Here is a 21807-nt window from a genome sequence, read left to right on the forward strand (position 1 = left end):
TTTTAAAATTGAAGAAAGAATGTCATTTTCACATAAATTTGAGATTGTATTTTGCAAATAATTCAAAACTGGTTGAGAAGACGTCTTTTGAAAGCAGGGAGATGAGTATCAATTAAATCGGTTGCACAATCTATTCGTATATTCACTTGTCCGGTGTAGATAATACTCCTCTCCCTTCATGAACAACAACTACGTTCTTACTACTTTCCTTCTTTTTTTGGGTTCATCTTAACAAAGCTCGATCGTTTCATCGTTTTGTTTCTTCCCAAAGTTGTGACATATACCCATATTACTGTATTTTGCTTACACAGCTTAATAATCCAAATTGAGGCACATTTTGAAATTTAAACGTCTAAAAAAACAATAAAAACGTCACCACCCCCTAATTTTGATGTTATCGATTTTTCCAAACATAAAAAACACCCTGACTAACCAAGAGAATGAAATGATGAATAGGTTGGTGGTGCTCAATTGTCACAAAGTGAGATGTTTTTCAAGTGGAAGAAAAACACAGAGAAAAACAAACAGGGTAGGTGGTGCGCTTATGTGCAAAGAGAAATTGGGTAGCCGACGAACAAAGAAGAAAGATGAAGAACGTAATTTTTAGTGTTCTATTTTTTTTAATATTTTCAACTATCATTTTTTATTTATATTTTAAACATTTAATCATTTTTTTAATTTCATTTAATTTTATTTCTACTTCGATTTTGCCAAATCATCATTTTTAGGCCACCACTTTAAAAAAATTGCCACATTATGAGGTTTTGGATGCCAAAATAGGGACTGGTGTAATTTTGTAATTAATGTTACAATACGGGGATAAAGTATTCGAATTTGAAATGGGGCCCCGATTTCTTTAAAATGGCAAAGGTAGAGGACCCAAAATAAAATTAAGTTAAATTCATTTGGGAGTCTTAATTCCTTGTGCGCCTAACTCAACTGGCAGAGACAATGCATAATATATGCAAGGTCCGGAGTTCAAACCTCGGCCACCGCAAAAAAAAATGCAATTGCATAGCTATTTTCATTGGAAGGAAAGAAAACGCAAAATTTATTTTCCGTTTAAAAAAATTACAGAGAGTATTTTTTTTAATGGGGAGGTGTTGCTATGAAATCACGAAGCCAAATGGTATAGAGACGTGGATTGGAGAAGATGAAAGGATGAACGTGTTTTCATCATTCTCACACAACATAGCTATTTTCACTAAATATAATAACAAGCGAAGATCTATGATTCTCATGAAAACATTTACGAGCCTTTAGACCTGAATCAATTGAAAATTGAGGTGAGTGCATAAATTGAGGTGAGTGCATTAGATGAAAGTATTTATACACAGTGATTTCAATTGAAAAAAAACGGACGCCCGCAATTTCTAATTGGAATGGATAGACAATTCGTCACGCTTGGAAATTTTAATTGAATGAAAAAACAACGTCCGTAGTTTTTAATTGAAAGAATTGAGACATAAACATACACAGGTAGGGCGGAGAAGGAAGAAATTAGGAAAACGAAAGGATATAGAAGACATGTGTGGCACTGTAGTAGTGCGGGCAATGTGTGTGTGTGTGTGTGTGTTACATTTGTGCATGTGAAGACGCGTTTGAAGATTGATAAGTCTGTGTGCTGCCTCCACTCGTATTCATTGTCGAAGGAGAAAGGGTTAAATCGAGGGTGCTACTTCCTTCAAAAGCCTGCCATCTTTTAAGAGCTTCCGGCAATGTCATATCAAAGTTAATCCCGTATATGTCATCAACATCCTGTTTTGTAGGCTTCCACACTTCAACAAGGGATGATAACACGTTCACAACATGACTCATGTCAGGACGCTGATAAGGCTCCCTTGCACTACAATGTCCGGCCAACTCAGCAACTGTGTTTATGCTTGCATATGTTTCTTCATCAACCTCAATTGTCCTATCAATCATTGATTGAAATGAATCCTTATTTAGTAACATCCTACAAAACCATGTAACAAGGTGGATATTCTCTTCTGGTTGGCTACCATCAAGTGCTTTCCTTCCTGTTATGATCTCCATAAGAACCACACCAAAACTATATACATCGGCCTTGGTTGTTAGTCTTCCCGTTGCTGCATAATTATTCATTACAGCGTTGGTTAGTGCCCTTTAAACATTGGCAAAAAATGATCAAAAAATAAATGCATGATACAATGTCAACATCTAATCATCGTGATGATCATCGGAGAAACGAGCCTCGAGTTTATTGGTCAATCAATTTGTTCTGATATAATTCACAAAAGTAATTTATGTACAGTGTAATGTCAAAATAAATAAGATTTATGTAACTTATCTTCATAATGAATGTTTGCACTAAAATAATATTATCATAAACTAAAAAGTAAATAATACTACCTCCGGTCCGGTCCTATTTATAAGAAAAAGTTAACTTTTTAGATTCATTCAATAATTGATGTACATAGCCTAGAAATAGACCAAATACATCAACTATTCAATGAATCAAAAAAGTAAATTGTTTCTTATATATAGGACCGGAGGGAGTATCACTTAAATCAACGATATAATAAATAACAACGTTTTTCAATATGACTATAACTAGTCGCATGTAAAAGTAGTTTAAAAGATAAGCATATATGCTTACATGCATACTCTGGTGCCATATATCCAAAAGTTCCGGCAAGTCTGGTTTGAAATGAAGCTTTTCCTTCAGGAGCAAGCCGAACCAATCCAAAGTCAGATACTTTTGCTCGCATGTCTTCTCCAAGCAAAATGTTAGATGGTTTGATATCCCTGTGGATAAAAATTTGTTGGGTTAACCCATGAAGATATTCAATACCTCTAGCAACATCTAAAGCAATACTAAGTCGTGTCTTCCATTCTAACGGTTTTATCCCTTCCTCTTTCCAATCAAACAAGTGTTTGCTTAAAGCACCTCTAGTCATGTACTCATAAACCAAAAGTTTCTCATTCTCATCCAAACAATACCCTAAGAGTGAAACCAAATGTTTGTGTCGAACCTTTGTAAGCACTTCAATCTCAGACGTGAATTCATTTGATCCTTCGCCCATCATTCCTAATTGCATCCTTTTCACTGCAATTTGTGTGCCATCGTGCAACTCCCCTTTGTACACAATACCAAAACCACCTTTCCCGACTATCTTTTCCTCACTAAAGTTATTTGTAACTTGTCTCAAAACTTGAATCGAAATCACCATGTTGCTAACTTCGTAAGCATTACAAGTGGGACTTAAGGCATCATTTCCTCCACCACTAACAACAACACTCGCCTTCACAACATTTTCACCACCTTTATAACTAGAATGTATTGTTATTGCATCAGGTTTTTTACCTTTCTTCGTATGATTCCTTGACCTTTTCCAAAACATAAATAATATTATCACCCCAATTCCAAGTACAAAGACAACCCCTAACACAATTCCAACATTGACGCCGTCAACACTGTTTTTGTTTTTGTCTTCGTCTTTGTCGTTGTCTTTTCCAAACCCATGGCTACTTGCAGATGGAGTGATGGGTTTATCCTTCCCAATATCAGGATTCCCACCAATTTTAAGAACCACACCTTTTGGAAACGATGGCACGCGACCATACAAATTATTATTAGAAACATCTAATTCTTGTAGAAGAGGCATACTAGTAAGTTGATTAGGTATGGCACCTGTAATATCATTGTTTGCAATAAGTAGCTTTGTTAAAGAAGAAAGACTAGCGAAATTTGGAGAAATAGTTCCACTTAGTCCCATGTTCTGAAAATTGATAATTGAAATATTTCCACCAGAACAAACTATACCTATCCATTTATTGGCACAAGGATCATTACCCTGCCAACTTTCAGCAAACTTAAGAGGATAACCCAAAGGTTCAACAACTGATAGCAAAATATTCACAAGAGGACTACATGGTTGCCCTGGAACATTTGTGCAAAATTCATTTCTACCCCCACCGATAATATTATCCACTCCAACACCGTCTCTAAACTTGGGAGGTGGACCTTGGAGACGATTGTTTGTTAAATTTACCACTTGCAGGCTTGGTAGGTTCATTAAAGAAGGTGGAACAACACCAGTCAACTGGTTATCCCTTAAATTCACATCAGATAGTTGGTTAAGCTGTGATAAATCGGGTATAGGACCTGTAAATGAATTATCGTTAACCCATATTTGTTTCAAAGATGTCATGTTTTGTAACACAATAAGGGTACCATTGAGTTTATTGTTGCTATTTTGTCCATTGACCAAAAGGTTCTCTATTGAACTTCCAGAAAGACTTGCAGGCAAAACACCTTCTAATGAATTACCAGACAGTGCCAAAAAAACTAATCCAGGGAAGGGACCATCTCTGCCAAAAAAATCTGGAATAGTCCCAACAATGCTAACACTTTCAGCACTGAAAGTTTGGAGTGCAACACAGTCTTTAAGAGAATTAGAAATTTGCCATGGAGGCAAAGGGTTGTTGTCGATTTCTACTTCTTGCAAATTGCTCATTCCCGTGAAGAAATTGTTAGGAAGAGAGCTAAATTTGTTGTCGTGGATTAGAAGCCTCTGTAGTGATTTTGAGAGGTAAGGGAATGGACCGGTGAGGCCGTTTCTTTGACACTCGAACTTTTGTAATGTTGTTAACATCACAAGTTCCTTCGGGAGAAAGCCTTGAAGATTTTGGTTCCCTATTTGAATTGCAATGACATGTTTTCTTGAATCACAATTAACGTGTTTCCATTTACATACATCAGGATCTGTCCATTGAAAAGTAACAGGAGCATTTATGGTTTTCTTCAAAATATTCATAACCTCGACATCTTCACACCTTATTGAGATAACTAAAATAGAAAACACCAAGCCAAAAACAAAATCCAACGAACCTCCATAACTTAATCCAAGTTTTCCCATTATTTTTGTGTTTTAGATAATTATTATGAGTATCATAAAATTGGATATTGAATGTGAGGAAAAAAATAAAGAATCCCCCACAAAAGGTTCGAGAAGGAAGACGATCACATTGCATCTGTTAACGATGGACGAGAAAGAGGAACCCCCAATGAAAAAAAAAAGTTTTGTCAGAGAGAAATTGGTTTTGTTAAGGAGACAAGACTATGCAACGAAAGAGAAAGGGAAGTGATTTTTTTTTTTTTTAGCAAAGAGAGAGAGAAATTGGATGTGACGTGTTAACTCCTCCATTTACTTTGGATATTTTACAAATCAATGGTTTGTAATAAGTGTTAAGTTTTATTTTTACACTTAAAGGGAACCACACATAATAATATTTGTAATGAGTTTTTTTTTGTTTTTTGTCGAAGGTTAGTTAAGGATCATGTCACCTTTTTTCTTTTTTCACCTCTAAGGGTTTTATTTTATCAATTTGATGGATGAATTAAACATTTTTATTACAGTCATACCTCAATATACTATAGGTCTGACATGATCACATAATCTAAATAAACCTTTCCATGCGAATAGACAATTTTTAATCTACGGTGCATAAAATTAACGAAACCTAACATACCAAAAAAGGCACATGCCATCCTTTAACTGATGTATGTATGTTCAATGTCTTACTTGTCAAGTCATGTCACACTCATTACATGACTATGTAGATACTCAAACTACATATATTTTTTTTCTTTGTCGAGCCTAATATTTTCCAAGTCATCTTCGATAGAAATTGTGGCAATTTACCTTCAAATCATGTGAGATTGAGCGGAGGTGATTGGTGTTTTGAAAATTATTAAGAACGTGGATAACAAGTGTCTCCATGATTTGTTGATTTTGAAAATAATAACAGTAATAATAGTACTAATGTAAGCTCAAAAATTAGTTACTTGACTTTATATATATGTATGCATGTGTGTACGTACACAACATTAGTACGCATATTTTGATTTTTAATAATAATGAAAATTTAAATTTGGGAGGATATACCCTTATGTAATACCATAGATAACCAAAAATATTATATAACGTTGTTCCATATAATCCAGTTATAGTAAAACTCTAAACTTTAAACTAAGTTACAACATGTATGAACAGAAAGTCCAACAATCTCTGCCAACTGTACATACATACTTGTAATAATGATTTATTGCTGTTAACTTTGTTGTGTTTTTATTAAGCTTTCTCGTCAGTTATATTTGTGTTCACTGTAAACCTACTTAAGTTTATATTTTGTATAAACTCTTATATAATAAAATCATAGTGTTATTTTTAATTTGCCACTATAAAAAACTGCTTATTACCGCGGCTAAATTTTACAAATTATGGCAGTTTGAACCGCCAGTATAAACCAAAATGACGTTTTCTAAAATGTCGTATTTTTGGCTACCACAAAATTTAAAATGTCACTTTAAGAACAACTGCAGTAATGTATGTTGAATGGCTGATTTTTTTATGTAACGACATTTTCATCTTTACATAATTTATTTGACTTAATTACATTTTTGACCCTCGTATGACAATGTTGCTATTTTGGCCTCTATAAAAAACAATAACAACCAAGACTCTTAAGTTTACCCCCTTAATCCAATTTTGACTTAATTAAGTGAGTGGGATGCCACATTGATATTTTTTTAATTAAAAAAAAGCCAAATCCGTATTTATTGAATTAAAAAAATAAATGGAAAATGGAAAAGGCACTACCCTGTTCTTTGTGCTACCCAAAAACCTGTATGCCTATCTATGTAATAAACACTACCGTGTTCCTTGAAATCAAATTGAAATCTCTCTCAAACAATCCCTCCAATCTCTTGAACCTTCCTTGAAACCACCCTTCTCCTTAACCATTCCAAATCCTGACGAATACATTCAACTCAACCACGCTATCCTTCACGCCATACCAAACACTTACACACTATCATCGCCAACGGTTACACCACCTTCCTCAACCTCCTCCTCAATATCGTCCACCAACTATACCTAAAACATCTTGGGTCCGTGAAACATCAACTTATCTGGGTCACTGACGAAATGATTCGAGTCTCTTGGATTGGCTACATTGCTTTATTGATTTCCCTTTTGAGACAAATTATTGGTAGCGATTTCAGTGATGATAATTTGTGGCTTTGTGAGAAAATGGTGACCCTTATCATCACCGACGCCGATGTTTGCTGGTGCTCCTTCCTTCACAAACACCTGCTTCAGCTCCTTCACCGGCGGATGCGCCTACTCCGTTCCATCTGGTGCTCCGACTGATGCGTCGTCGACTGCGGTGGATAGGAGTAGTTCAGGAAAATCTGATGGTCTATCCTTCATGAAACTCTTTCTTCGGTCTCTCTTTCCATTCTCCATTTCTTTTCTTTTCTTTTCTTTTTTAATTTTTTTTAATTCAATAAGTACACTCTTGACTTTATTTATTTATTTTTAATTAAAAAATTACCCACATGGCATCCCACTCACGTAAGTGAGGTGTCACGTCTGTGTTAAGTGGGTCAAAATTGGATTGAGGGGTCAAAAATGCAAAAGGGAGTAAACTTAACGGACTGTGTTGCTATTGTTTTTAGGGAAATGTTAACCAGTGGTTAAGGAATTATAAAAGGAAATTTTGTCTTAGAAATTGTGCATTCTGCTTTTTGAATGTTTAAAAAGTGTTCTTTTCAATGTAAATTTTAATTTTTCTTTCTACTTTTAGTTGCTTAACGAGTGCCTCGGAGGCAGGACAATGGTTAACAAGACCCTTATTTTCAATAGGGAGCCAAAATCACAACATCGTAATACTTAGAGGGCCAAAGTTGTAATTAAGGTTTTTTTTTTTTTTTTTTTGTGTGCATTTGATAGTAGTTTGAACCGCAGTTATGGTAATTTTAAGAAAAACAAAACATTTGCACGTAAATAAGAATTACAGTACTGATATAATTTTGTTTCATAAATAAACTGTACTATTATATAGTGTAAGAATCATAGTTAGCCATTTCATGTAATGTTTATAAAGCAAACATAAGTTAACCGAATAACTAATAAACTTATAGGAAAATTTAATAGAACAAAAATAAGACCACAACAGAAATCGTCGAAAATTAAATGCCAAAGCGGTTTATATTTCACTATATGAGCTACGATAATTTACTCCATATATTAGTTGCATGATGATCTTCCACTTCGTCTATATGATGCCTACAAAATTTCTCTTAATTTTTCGTTAAATGACAAATATTTTTTTTTTAGAAATGTTAACTTGCGTGTAAGAACATAAGACAAAGATCTTAAAATATAATTTAAAATTAAATTTAGGGTTAAATATGTTTTTAGTCCCAACATTTTGCGCTCATTTGATAAATAGTCCATACATTTAAGTAATGTTTTTAAAATCCTCACATTTTATATTCCTTACCAAATTTAGTCCCTGCCTTCAATTTCCTGTCCAATCACCAAACAGACTGCTGATCTAACAACTTATTTTTTTTTACCTTCAAATATGTTTTTAGTCCCTATAAAATTGAGACATTCTAAGTTTAGTCCTTAATTTTAATAGTTTTTTTCAGTCCCTACGAAAAATTTCTGCACTCAATATTAGTCCTTAGTCAATCCAATTTGTTTAATTTATGCTTAAAATTATCGCAAAAAATTTATTTCTACAATTGATAATATCATTGTGATCGCACACATAATTTTTGATTTATCTACTGAACAAAATCTAAATCGAATGGAACATACATATACACAAGAAAAGAGTATGAATATTTATCTTAAAAGATTTTTCAGGAACTAGAACATACATATACACAATCAAATCTAGGAGAAGAGGAAGGAAATTGAAGCATGAAATTATAACTTATATTAGTAATACTTTTTTGATGCTTGATGCCTATTTATGTTGAACTAAGTGTGTGTAATGAAGCATTTGACATGTAATGCTTCATCTTTTTTTGTTAAATATGTGATGAAGCTTAACCTAGGTCCAACTACTACAACTTCTAGCCTTCTTTTATTTTGTTTTTGGTTGGATAGACATTTCCAACATAGACAATTGGAGTACCAATTGCAGGTTCATTATGATGTACAATTGGAATGCCAATTGCATTTTATATAATACTAATGAATATGTTTATTTTGCTAATGATTATGAAGGTTTGTAGTCTTACTTGTTCATTCTTTTACGGAAATATCAACGTGTATCACTTCTGTTATTTTCATACATTACTATGTAGGCAGAGTGAAGTTGCTTTCATATGAAGAGGAAGAAAATTTAATATTTCACTTCTGTTATGAAGAGGAAGATAATTAAATGGAAAATAATCAACCATATGGCTTCCCTTGCTAGCTTAGCTTGTGTATAAATTCGTTTTAGATTTTGTTGAGTAGCTATCGATAGATAAATCAATAATTGGGTGTGATCACAATGATATTATCAATTGTAAAAATCAAATTTTTTCGATAATTTTAAGCATAAATTAAACAAATTGGATTGACTAAGGACAAATATTGAGTGGAGAAATTTTTCATAGGGACAAAAAAAACTATTAAAATTAAGTAAGGACTAAACTTAGAAGGTCTCAATTTTACAGGGACTAAAAACATATTTAAAGGTAAAAAAAAAAAAAAATCCAGATCAGTAGTCCGTTTGGTGAGTGGACAAAGAATTGACGGCAAGGACTAAATTTGATAATGAATATAAAATGTGAGAATTTTAAAAACTTTTACTTAAATGTAGGGACTATTTATCAAAGGAGCGCAAAATGTAGGGACTAAACACATATTTAACCCTTAAATTTATACATTTAGTTTCTTAGCAAGACCTGTTTTTTAGCAAAGTATTACAATGGCACAAGTGACACAAAAAACGGTTAAAACATACATCATGATACAATAGATCCACATCAACATCTATCCACTCAAAATATTTTTTATTTTTAATGCATTATACTCCAGTCACATTTACAAGTAAAAAACAAATTTTTAGATTCATTAAATATCTAATGTATCCGATCATAATTATAGGCAAGATACATTGATTATTCAATGACACTTTTAGATGAATACGTACCTGAAAGTATGCGAATTGAGCACCACACTTAAAAAGAAAGCAGATCATAATTGCTCTGACCAATGACACTTCGTAAAGAGATGTGAAATTATCTCATTATACTGTCGACAAAAAGCACACAATAGATGCAAAATTGAATTGGAAAAAGTAAGTATATTTTAAAAAATAAAAATTAAGTAAGTGGTTTGCAGATAAAAAAAATAAAAATACTCTCTTCAATTCTTATTATAAGAATCAAAATCAACATAGGCCCCGTTTAGATAAACAGCTTATATAGATGCTTATAGCATCAGGGCTTATAACATTAGAGCTTACATCATAAGCTCTTATACTTGATAAGCTATTTATGTTTGGATATGTACACTAAAAAGTACTTACATAAATTGAAGTGTTTGGATGTGACATTACATAAGCAATTATCAAAATTTTAAATATTTTTAATTTAACAAAAAAATCAAAGAATCGAACCACAATTATCAAGTTTTTGATAAAATTAATCAAGATGTAAAAATAATATTATAATATATTAATTATAATTATATATATAGTATAATCAATATTCGTCTTTAAAAAATATTAATATTCATATAAGACAAAATTAACATTCGAGGTGTAAATAAATAGTCTAAACATCATTATACACAAGTATAATAATATATGATAAGCTTTCTTAAAAAAAAAAGTATAATAATATAAATAGAAACTTGAGAAACTATGATTGTAAACTTACCATATATATAGATATTAATGTATAGTTTGTTACTAAAAAAAGAGACAAGTTAAGTTTGTTTTTTTTATTCAGTTTCATTTTGTTACGTAACAAAAAAATAATAAAAATCATCCTTAAAAAAAAAATTTTAGTTACGTGTGTTACTTTAATAAGATAAGTATATAACAATTTTGTCACTCATGCACAACCAAAGATAACTAACATTATAATTAAAATATATGTTTTTTTTCTAAAAACAAAAAAATCAAATAAAAATATATGTTTTGAAAAAGTGAATCTAGAGAGAATCGAAGGAGGTTACATAAATTCATAAGCTCCTTGTTAAGCTGGAGGGTAAGTTGAAAATTTAGGCTTATTAAAATATGACATAAGCAGCTTATGAAACTATGATAAGCTATTTTTATTTATTTATCTAAACACCTTTAAAAATGCTTATGGGAGTAGATAAACCTACATAAGCTCAAAATAAGCCAATTCAAATGAGGCCATAATCAATAATTGTTATAATTTTTTAAACATTTTACAAATATATGCTTATCAGAAGTTGTGAAACATTTTGTAAAAAAAAAAAAAAAAACTGTCAAACATAAAACACATTCATTATTATCAAAATGACAGTCATTTCCATTAAATGAGAGATATAATGTTTTTAAAATAAAAACTACAACTTATTGCCACCACCAATGCACATTTTGTATCTTTAATATTATTAATTTTATATTAAAAAAAAATGAAAATTTAATATTTTAAAAATATGATATTAGTTATTTTTGTATATTAGTAGAAAAATGTTGTCAAAATATATTAAATCAAAATTACATATTATCAAATAAGTCATTTATTGTCGGACGAAGGAAATATTAAGCATGCGAGATTGGGAGATAGTAAAAATCTATGATTACTTTGTACCAAAAAAAAATCTATGATAGCTTGTTGAAAAAGAAAAGAATATACGGTATACGATATACGATATACGATATATATACATATATTGAAAGCAGCAAATACACAGTCAGTATTAATTAACTCACCCTTTGATATTGGTACCACCATTGAAATTGAAATCGCGAATTTGATCTCTCTCAATCAATCGCTGAATCTCTCTCTCAATACCAAACCCCAACCCTACTCAATCATCTTCTTCATCGAGATCTCTCTCTCTTTCTCTCTCAATCAATCGCTGAATCTCTTCTTCGTTTCGTACCCTAACCCTAGATTTCAATCATGGCTACGACGTTGGTCAGCTCAGCCGGTGGTATGTTGGCGATGCTTAACGAGTCCCATATCTCCCTCAAGATTCACGCTCTCTCCAACCTCAACAATCTGGTCGATAGCTTCTGGCCAGAGATCTCCACAAGTGTTCCCCTCATGTATGTAATCACTTTTTTTCAACTTTCTTTCATTTCGTGCTTTTCGGTTTCAATTGCTTCGCTCATCTCTGTTTTTTTAATTAGTTTTTCAATTATAGCAATACTTTTTTGTAGTCAAATTCTACTTGCAAGAGTTTATTTTCAATCGTCTAGGTTTAGTGACAAAATTCAACAATTCAGTCTTGAACAGTGTTGACGAATAGCGGCGCCATCGTGTAGTAGAATTTGAACAAACTGCTACTATTTCACGATAGGCTATTTAGTACAAAGTGTTGTCAAATAGCGGATATAGTTAGAGTATTAATAGCGGGAATTTGAACAAAACACCATTTTCTGCTATCCACTATTGACAACATAGGTTTTGAAAGCTTCTGAATTAAGGGAATTTATACGAAATCATTAAGACTTTTCCTTGTAGCATCGTGTCCTTTTTTCACTCGTTGATATCATGTTTCTTTCTTACTTGGTTGAATTAGTTTTTTAGTGTTAATTTGTCGGAATGAAAATGTTTTTGGGGTTTAAACATGTGTGTTTCTTATTCATGTTTTGAACAGTGAGAGTTTGTACGAAGATGAGGAGTTTGATCAGCATCAAAGGCAACTTGCCGCATTACTTGTATCAAAGGTAGTGTATTCTGCTCATTATTTGAATTGTCACATGTTCTATTGATAACTGTGCGATGCTGTTTTTGCACATACGGAGTCTCTTTCGTCAAGTAGCTAAGCTGTTATGATGTGTTTTACATGATATTTGAGATAACTATTGTCGGCTTTCATTCTTTTTGATTGTACCCGGCTTCTAAACCAATCACCAGAGGACTTAAGTTTTTTCATATCCATCCATATATTATTATTCTTAAATGCTGGATTTTGTCTCATGGTTTGTATTTTAGTATCTGATTTTTCTTCGCTCCTTTATCTTAGGTCTTTTATTACTTGGGCGAGTTGAATGACTCACTATCCTATGCCCTTGGAGCTGGTCCCCTGTTTGATGTTTCACAGGATTCTGACTATGTCCATACTCTTCTAGGTGAGAATTGTTATTTATTTTTATTCTATTTAATTTAGGCTTAATTGCACTTTTGGCCCCCTAACTAATTAAAATACAAAACAGCCCCTATGTATTGGATCTTTGGCAGTTTTGGCCCCCAAGGCCACTTTTGACTTAGTCACAATGGTTGACACGTGGCACCTCACTTAAGGGATGTGAGTGCCACGTACTAAGTCAAAAGTGGCCTTGGGGGCCAAAACTGCCAAAGATCCAATACATAGGGGGCTGTTTTGTATTTTAATTAGTTAGGGGGCCAAAATCGCAACTTTTGAAAAGATAGGGGGTCAAAAGTGCAATTAAGCCTTTAATTTAATGCCGTATGCAGATCTTTCAAGAATACTACGATCTCTATGAAAATGGACTGCATTGATAATATTGGTTTAGTTGGTGTTACATGTTAGTGGTTTTATTCATTTTGGTATAATGAAATCATATGTTCTATTCCACGACAATTTATAAAATCTTATGTTTTCAGCTAAGGCTATAGATGAATATGCTAGTTTCAAGTCTAAGGCAGCAGATGAATCTAGCAAAGTGGACCCAAGACTGGAAGCAATTGTGGAGAGATTGTTGGACAAGTATGTATAAACTATAATAATTCTTATGTTTTTTGTATCCTTAACTTTGAGTTCCCTCAATTCTCAATTTTCCTTGCTTTTTTTCAATTCAGGTGTATTGTGGATGGAAAATACCAACAAGCTATGGGAACTGCCATTGAATGCAGGAGATTGGATAAACTTGAGGAAGCAATTACAAGAAGTGACAATGTGCAAGGAACTCTCTCATACTGCATTCATGTCTCTCATTCCTTTGTGAATCTTAGAGAATACAGACAAGAGGTAAGGGAAATGAGATCTTATAGTTATATTGAAGTCTATACGCAGAATATATCCGGAAAATCTTCCCTTCCCTTTTCATCCCTTTAATTTTAGTCATTGAGCTATATTCAATTGAAATTTTTATGATTTTAATCATCTTTTAAACATCTCTTTTGGTGTTGACCGTTAATAGGACTCTCAAATCTTTAGCAACTGTTCTCAAATGAGACAAATGTTTGTGCTGGAAATATTTATAAAGAATTTTTAACAGCGGCGGTCTTGACAAAAGTTGATATTGCTTGTTTTTTTTTGTTCAGGTTCTCCGTCTCCTTGTTAAAGTATTTCAAAAGCTTCCTTCACCAGATTATCTGAGCATTTGTCAGTGTCTTATGTTCTTGGATGAGCCAGAGGGGGTTGCAAGCATATTGGAAAAACTTTTACGTTCTGAAAACAAAGATGATGCTCTTTTGGCACTTCAAATAGCTTTTGATTTGGTCGAGAATGAGCACCAAGCTTTTCTTCTAAATGTCAGAGATCGCCTTTCATTGCCAAAGTCTCAACCTTTAGAGTCCGTAGAGCCAAAACCCAGTGATGCAGATTCTACTCAGAATGCTGGTGTGAGTGGACCAGATGATGTTCCAATGACGGATGGGGAACCAGCTTCTGCTGTCAATGTGCCTGAGGATCCAAGTGAAAAAATGTATGCTGAGAGATTAAACAAAATAAAGGGAATTTTGTCTGGAGAAACTTCGATACAGCTGACTCTGCAGTTCCTTTACAGCCATAACAAGTGAGACTGTTCTCTTTTAATAATATTTTATTAGATCATCGGTAGTATGTTAGTTCTTATACTGTTTGGATGTAATTTGCATTCAGATCTGACCTCCTTATTTTGAAGACCATAAAGCAGTCTGTGGAGATGAGAAATAGTGTCTGCCACAGTGCTACCATTTATGCCAATGCAATAATGCATGCTGGAACAACCGTGGATACTTTCCTGAGGGAAAATTTGGTGAGTTATCATCGCATAGTTTTGTTTTCCCCCTCTTTCCCTGTAATTTCCCATTCTTAAGGTTTTTGTTCCTTGAAAATTTTAGGATTGGTTGAGCAGAGCTACTAATTGGGCCAAATTCAGTGCAACGGCTGGACTTGGTGTTATCCATAGAGGTCATTTGCAGCAGGGAAGGTCACTGATGGCGCCCTACTTGCCTCAGGGTGGGACTGGTGGTGGTAGTCCATACTCAGAAGGTGGTGCTCTTTATGCCCTCGGTCTGATTCATGCCAACCATGGAGAGGGCATCAAACAATTCCTCCGTGATAGCTTGCGCAGCACGACTGTTGAGGTGCTCATAAATATAGATAATTCTCCCGTCAAAGAAAAGACTATTGCTATATCTAATTTGTTGTTTATGGCCAGGTCATTCAACATGGTGCATGTCTAGGTCTTGGATTGGCATCTCTAGGAACTGCTGATGAGGATATCTATGAAGAAATAAAAAATGTTCTGTACACCGATAGTGCTGTTGCCGGTGAGGCTGCTGGTATCAGTATGGGCCTACTCATGGTTGGAACAGGCAGCGATAAGGCAAATGAAATGCTCACTTATGCACACGAGACACAACACGAAAAAATTATAAGGTAAAGGTGTTTCACTCGGCAATCCGTTAAACCACGGCTTCTCTGGCTCTGATATTTATTGTTTCTAAATGTTTCAGAGGGTTAGCTCTGGGAATTGCTCTTACGGTTTACGGAAGAGAAGAAGAGGCGGACACTTTAATTGAGCAGATGACTCGAGATCAGGATCCAATATTACGTTATGGTGGCATGTATGCACTGGCTTTGGCGTATAGCGGAACAGCAAACAATAAGGCCATTCGTCAATTACTTCACTTTGCTGTGTCTGATGTGAGTGATGATGTCAGGAGGACTGCGGTCCTAGCATTAGGGTTTGTGTTGTACTCTGATCCAGAGCAGGTTAGTTCTGTCCTTTTCTTTTTATATTTCCTCTTGTCCCAAGTTACCTTTTTTTTTTGTGTGGCTGTAGTCTGTTTTGGTTGATTTTTTGTGATTTACAATGTTACTTTCCTACACTGCAGACTCCTCGAATTGTTTCCCTCCTATCAGAATCATACAATCCACATGTTCGTTACGGAGCAGCTCTTGCTGTGGGTATTTCCTGTGCGGGTACAGGTCTTAGTGAGGCCATATCTTTGCTGGAGCCTTTGACTTCGGATGTTGTTGATTTTGTTCGTCAGGGTGCCCTCATAGCAATGGCTATGGTCATGGTTCAGATTAGTGAAGCTAGTGATTCGCGTGTTGGAACCTTCAGGTAAGGAATGTATATTATTTGGATGTTGAAGCAACAAATCTGTTAATTTCTGACATGCGTGTGCGTGTATTCCAGGCGACAATTGGAGAAAATTATCCTTGACAAGCATGAGGATACCATGAGCAAGATGGGTGCAATTTTGGCCTCCGGAATCCTTGATGCTGGCGGAAGAAATGTGACCATAAGACTACTTTCTAAGACTAAGCATGATAAAGTTACTGCAGTGGTTGGTCTTGCAGTTTTCAGCCAATTTTGGTATTGGTACCCTCTTATCTATTTCATAAGCTTGGCCTTTTCACCAACGGCTTTAATCGGTCTGAACTATGATCTGAAATCTCCAAAGTTTGAGTTCTTGTCTCTTGCAAAGCCTTCACTTTTTGAATACCCCAAGCCTACCACTGTTCCCACCACTACTTCAACTGTGAAACTTCCAACTGCTGTATTGTCAACATCAGCTAAGGCCAAAGCCAGGGCTAGTAAGAAAGCTGAGGAACAGAAGGCTAATGCTGAAATTGCATCTAGTCCCGACTCTACATCAGCTCCAAGTGCTGGAAAAGGAAAATCTTCCAGTGAGAAGGATGGAGAAGCCATGCAGGTAATGCATACATTATCACATTATAAGTGAAAATTGTTTTATTACAGTTCTCTCGATTCATGACTTGTCAGATAAAATTATTATTTCTGTTAAAATATTTGATTTCTACGTGCAACTTAATAACATTCCGAAACTTTATTGTTTTAAAGGTTGATAGCCCAACAGAGAAGAAATCAGAGCCCGAGCCTACTTTTGAGATTCTAACAAATCCAGCAAGAGTTGTTCCTGCTCAGGAAAAGTTCATTAAATTTTTGCAGGACAGCAGATATGTTCCAGTTAAGTTGGCACCATCAGGGTTTGTGCTTCTTAAAGACTTGCGTCCTACCGAGCCTGAAGTTCTTGCTATTACTGACACACCTGCATCTACCACATCAACTGCTGGCGGGTCAGGACCAGGATTGCAGAGTTCTTCATCAGCAATGGCTGTGGACGAGGAGCCTCAACCTCCTCAACCATTCGAGTACACATCTTAAGTTTGGTTCTTATTCTCAAATGTTCAAATCTTCGTCAAGGTGCTTAGAAAATTGGCTCTCTCGAGAGTAGCTACATGAATGAATTGTTCGAGTCACTACTACTTGATCTATTGCCGTTTCTAATAAAAAAACTACTACCTGATCTATTGCCCACTTAAAGCCAAATTCCTGGGCGTGAATTTCAAATTCCTGGGCGTGAATTTCCTTTTCCCTAAAGACTAGTGTGGTTAATCTGTGAACTGGTTCACTATATGTAAATCAAAGCAGGGAATAGAAGCAGCATGCGGCCGATCTGCAGCGTTTAATTTGTTTTTATCGTATCAAATTTGTTTGTTAAGAACTTGTATAACTTATGGTCTCACTAAATGTGGCCAAGGTTTCTGTGGGAGACTATAGAGAGTAGTGACTCTGTTGAGGACTTTCATTTTAAAATGTCACAGTTTTTCATGCTTACAATTCTTATGGGTGTTCATAATCACGAATCTCTGTATTTAAGCTTTTGTATCGTTGATTAATTGAGTTGTGCTAACACAGAAGGAACTAGTCATTAAAAATCAACGTTTACTTTTCGGTTCTATGCTTCTGCCTTTTAGAGACTTCCTTTAACCTTCAAAGTAGATATAACTGAAAATTAAAAATAATAAGATTTGCATGTATAGTGCTTCCATCAGTAGTCGATTTCTCATATCTAAGTAAATAAATCCGCAATTTTAGATTAAACGTTACACTTGCGCAAACTTGACATTTTTTTTTTCTTTCATTTCGTCAAGTTTGTAGGTTGCAAAATGTACATACGTGTAAGATTCAAATTAATTTAACAGTGTTAAATCTGAAACTGGAAACTGGAATTTGTAGTGCACTTGGACACATTTCTTGAGTTGTGCAATATGTTAGCGCAACAATGGTGTTTTCTCAATAGAACTAGGTGGATGAGCCTATAGAACAAGGTGGATAAACTGTCAAAACTGGAAGACGGTTATACCTTGGTTTCTAGATTTTGGATCAGGAAGAAGAAGAACAAATAGAGATAATTATTGTATGCAATATGAATTTCATTCATTTGTTATGAGTTTCACAATACAAAGCTTTTAGCTTGTGGAGCAGGTAATGTAACTAACTCATAGAGTTTAAAACAAACTTATCTAAAAATAGTTACAGAATGCAGTTTTTGATTAATATCTATTACAATATACATACCAGTACGTGTTTGAACATGAAAATGAATCTTCTCAATTTTATTTCCTTCCATTCTATTTATTCTCAATTTACCTTTAAGCGATTCTTCTCCATTTTATTTTAAAAGACGATGCATTATATTACAATGGTTTAGATTTTCAATTTACTTTCTCCAAGTTATTTTTTTTTCTTACTCTAGTGTCCTAATCCCTTGATTGGACACCTTTATCTCATGAGATAGTTTGTGACCATTAAATTTCAAATCTGTTTAACAAACAAGTGTTGCTAACAAGTGTTATGGATTCAAAAATGAAAACAGTTGTTAACTTTTATGTATAAAAAGTTGTTTTTTGATGTTTGAGTGTGTTAAATTAGATTCTCATGAGCTAGTGATGTCGCATGTTGGCTAACAAAATTGATATGGGATAAAACACCTGCATGTACCTTTTTTTTCTTTCTTTCTGTCCTATATCAAGATTAGATGCATCAACTATTTAAACAACAACGACTTAGTATTATTTTATTTGATTTTATTATAAATGAATAGGGATTAATTTGGTTCTAGAAATCAATGGCTTCTTCCCGCTTCCTCTCCTCCTTCCGCTCTTTCATGGCTGCCATACCCCATCCACGCCATGTCGGTGTTTACCTCACTAATGTGCCTAAGAACTACAATCCCGCAAGTCTTGAAGAGGGTGGGTGGGTCCGTATATACTTTCGGATACGGAAAACGTATTTAATTTGTCGAGAGAGAATCAGACGATTTCGTTGTTTTCATGTGAATAACAATACTCTCACCATCGAAGATCCAATTGATGCTGCGACATAACTGTGATGAAGAATGGCCTTCTGAAAGTTGTTATACCCAAGCTCAAGAAGAAGAAAGATGCAATCATTCATCTAGGTTTGACCTCACATGCACAGATTTACTATTATGATTACGGTTTCTTGTTTGTCTTATTTCATTGGAGAATAAGCTTTGTCGTTGGTTTGGTTCCTTTTCTCTCAAGTTAACTTTTGCTTGTGCCATCAACTCTCAGATTGACGAATTCTGGTGTTACAAACCTAATTTTCACTTCAATTTCCTTAAGTCCTGTTGCGCATCTACGGTCAATGTATCATCTACGATTTTTGAACATGATTAACAACTATTTTGAAGAGTATATATAAAATACATTGTAACTAATGAATATCATACATATTTAAACATCTCAAAATCTTTTAAGGAATATTTTTGCATCTCATTTTACAAACTTTCGGGTGAAATTTAATTGATGACAAATATATACGGTTGCACATTTATTCAACGAATTTAAAAAAAATTAGTTTTTTCTATAATAATTAATGAGTGAATGGTGTACACTATTGTATTAATACTCTTCCTTTTTATACAAGAAGAGGGCAAAGCCCAAAATAAATTAATACTCTTGTTATTAATTAAATGTTAAGCATCTTTCTTTTAAAGAAGGGTCATGCTAACTTGTGCCCTTACAAAACAAGTTAAAGATCTAAAAAAGAATTAAAAGATAAGTTTTGTATTAAAAAAAGGAAAATGATAACAAGTGTCATAAATGCGGTTGTTAAGAAGACTAAAGAAGAAATTTTGTCTTGAAAATGGTGCATTCAACATTGAAACTTTAAAATGCAACCCTTTCTACTTAAAATTTATCAATTATTTCTATTTTTGTATCGCTAACAAATGCCCTTATTAAAAAGTACTCAAATGACACTTGTTAGTAAGACCCTTAATTGATAAGACCAATTGAAATGTAGAAACTTAAAAGTTTGAATGATGATGCTTTGAGTGGAAAATGTTAATTTTTTGCATTTCAATTATAACAAGTTTCTACATTTTCAATTAATCCGCATCTTTCAAAACATTGAATGTTCAATTTTCAAAATTAAGTTTCTACATTTAATTTATAAAACTGTGTCTTAAGGATACAAACTAACATTTTTTCTAAAAAAAAATCATGTATAATTAAGCATAAGTTGGATAATTGTGAACGTATATGTATATTTGATCACTTTAAACTTTATGTTAATGACATTCCAAATCATGGTTAAATGTATCCAATAGACGGTTCATGAGTTGCAATACATTATATTATTTATTATTCATATACAGAATGTAATGTGATTAACCACATTTTTAAATATTGTTAGATATAATTAGAAATATTTATTAGATATTGTTAAATGTAGTTGCAAAGTTTATTAGTATTAGTTGCATATTAGTTGAAATTTGTTAGTTTAGTTAAAATCACTATATAAAGTGTATGAAACTCAAATTGTAATCAACTTTTTCTTATTCGTTTAATTCTCCCCTCGTTCATAATTATAAATATCTCTTACTTTCACACATATATTAAGAAAATCTGATAGATCTAGAAGTCCTAGCTCAACTGGCAAAATGCCGAAATTGTTAGGCCGGATGTCATGACCGGGGTTCGAACCCCGGTACCTCCACTTGTGTGTGTGAGTTTATAATGGCTTTGCCATTTCATCTATCTACCAAAAAAAAAAAAAAAAAAAAAAAGAAAATCTGATAGTGAATTTAATATCTTCATTTTGCATGTATAACTTACTTTTGATCGGGTATATTTTTAAATAATAATAATAATAAATGCACCTCCCTCTCAAAAAATGCACCTTGTGTTTTTTTATTTTAATGGAAGATGCACCTAGTATTTGTCGTATATTTAGGACAACTTTTTTCGAAGGAGCTTATGGACAGAGGAAGTAAAATTTATCTTTTTCTTAATTTACTTTTCTTTTTTGACAATCTTAGTTTACTTTTCTATTTGTTGGATTATAGGGCTATATATCATGCTTCTAAATATGGTATTAGAACCATAATATCCACCATCAAAAGTGCCAAGTGCAATCCTTATTTTGATGACATTAATTCCATAAGTTGTCGTTGAGGAAGAAGCATATAGATCATCCTCCATTCAATTTGTTCTCGCATTAGCATGACATCGGGGTACAATAATTAATTGTTTTCCTTAGAGAATCTCTGTGATTCAAATTTTGAAGGCTAATTTCAATATTGAAGATAGTTACAAAGGTTCTTAATATGATTCTTTGTTTTGTTTAATATGATTCTTTGTTTTATGTTTCCATTCGATCGTGGTTAAATATTTTTCTCTCACTCGATGTTCTATTAAATTATCTTTACAAAATCGATTTATATATAAGACAAAATCTACCACTCATTATGAGTGAATGGATCTAAATGGTGGGTGATCATGAACAATAAATTCTAATTCTAATACCATATTAGAAAGCCTAGTTTGG

General features: G+C 33.5%; 2 protein-coding genes across 2 annotated transcripts; one reads left to right on the forward strand and one right to left on the reverse strand.

Moving 5' to 3' along the window:
* Window positions 1-1575: 1575 nt before the first annotated feature.
* On the reverse strand, window positions 1576-4781 carry LOC11412394 (receptor protein kinase TMK1). The gene is made up of 2 exons (XM_003630961.2): window positions 2621-4781; window positions 1576-2090 (listed from the first exon to the last, which is right to left on the reverse strand). The coding sequence occupies exons 1-2, from the start codon at window positions 4779-4781 to the stop codon at window positions 1576-1578; spliced, it is 2676 nt and encodes an 891-aa protein (XP_003631009.2).
* A 6924-nt stretch (window positions 4782-11705) lies between these two features.
* Window positions 11706-17867, forward strand: LOC11407588 (26S proteasome non-ATPase regulatory subunit 1 homolog A). The gene is made up of 13 exons (XM_003630963.4): window positions 11706-12066; window positions 12621-12690; window positions 12990-13095; window positions 13592-13694; window positions 13787-13955; window positions 14252-14724; window positions 14811-14946; window positions 15032-15277; window positions 15352-15572; window positions 15650-15908; window positions 16031-16263; window positions 16339-16858; window positions 17008-17867. The coding sequence occupies exons 1-13, from the start codon at window positions 11921-11923 to the stop codon at window positions 17329-17331; spliced, it is 3006 nt and encodes a 1001-aa protein (XP_003631011.1). The 5' UTR covers window positions 11706-11920; the 3' UTR covers window positions 17332-17867.
* The last annotated feature ends 3940 nt before the right edge of the window (window positions 17868-21807 follow it).

The sequence above is a fragment of the Medicago truncatula genome, chromosome 8, assembly GCF_003473485.1.
Source record: "Medicago truncatula cultivar Jemalong A17 chromosome 8, MtrunA17r5.0-ANR, whole genome shotgun sequence".
NCBI lineage: Eukaryota > Viridiplantae > Streptophyta > Magnoliopsida > Fabales > Fabaceae > Medicago > Medicago truncatula.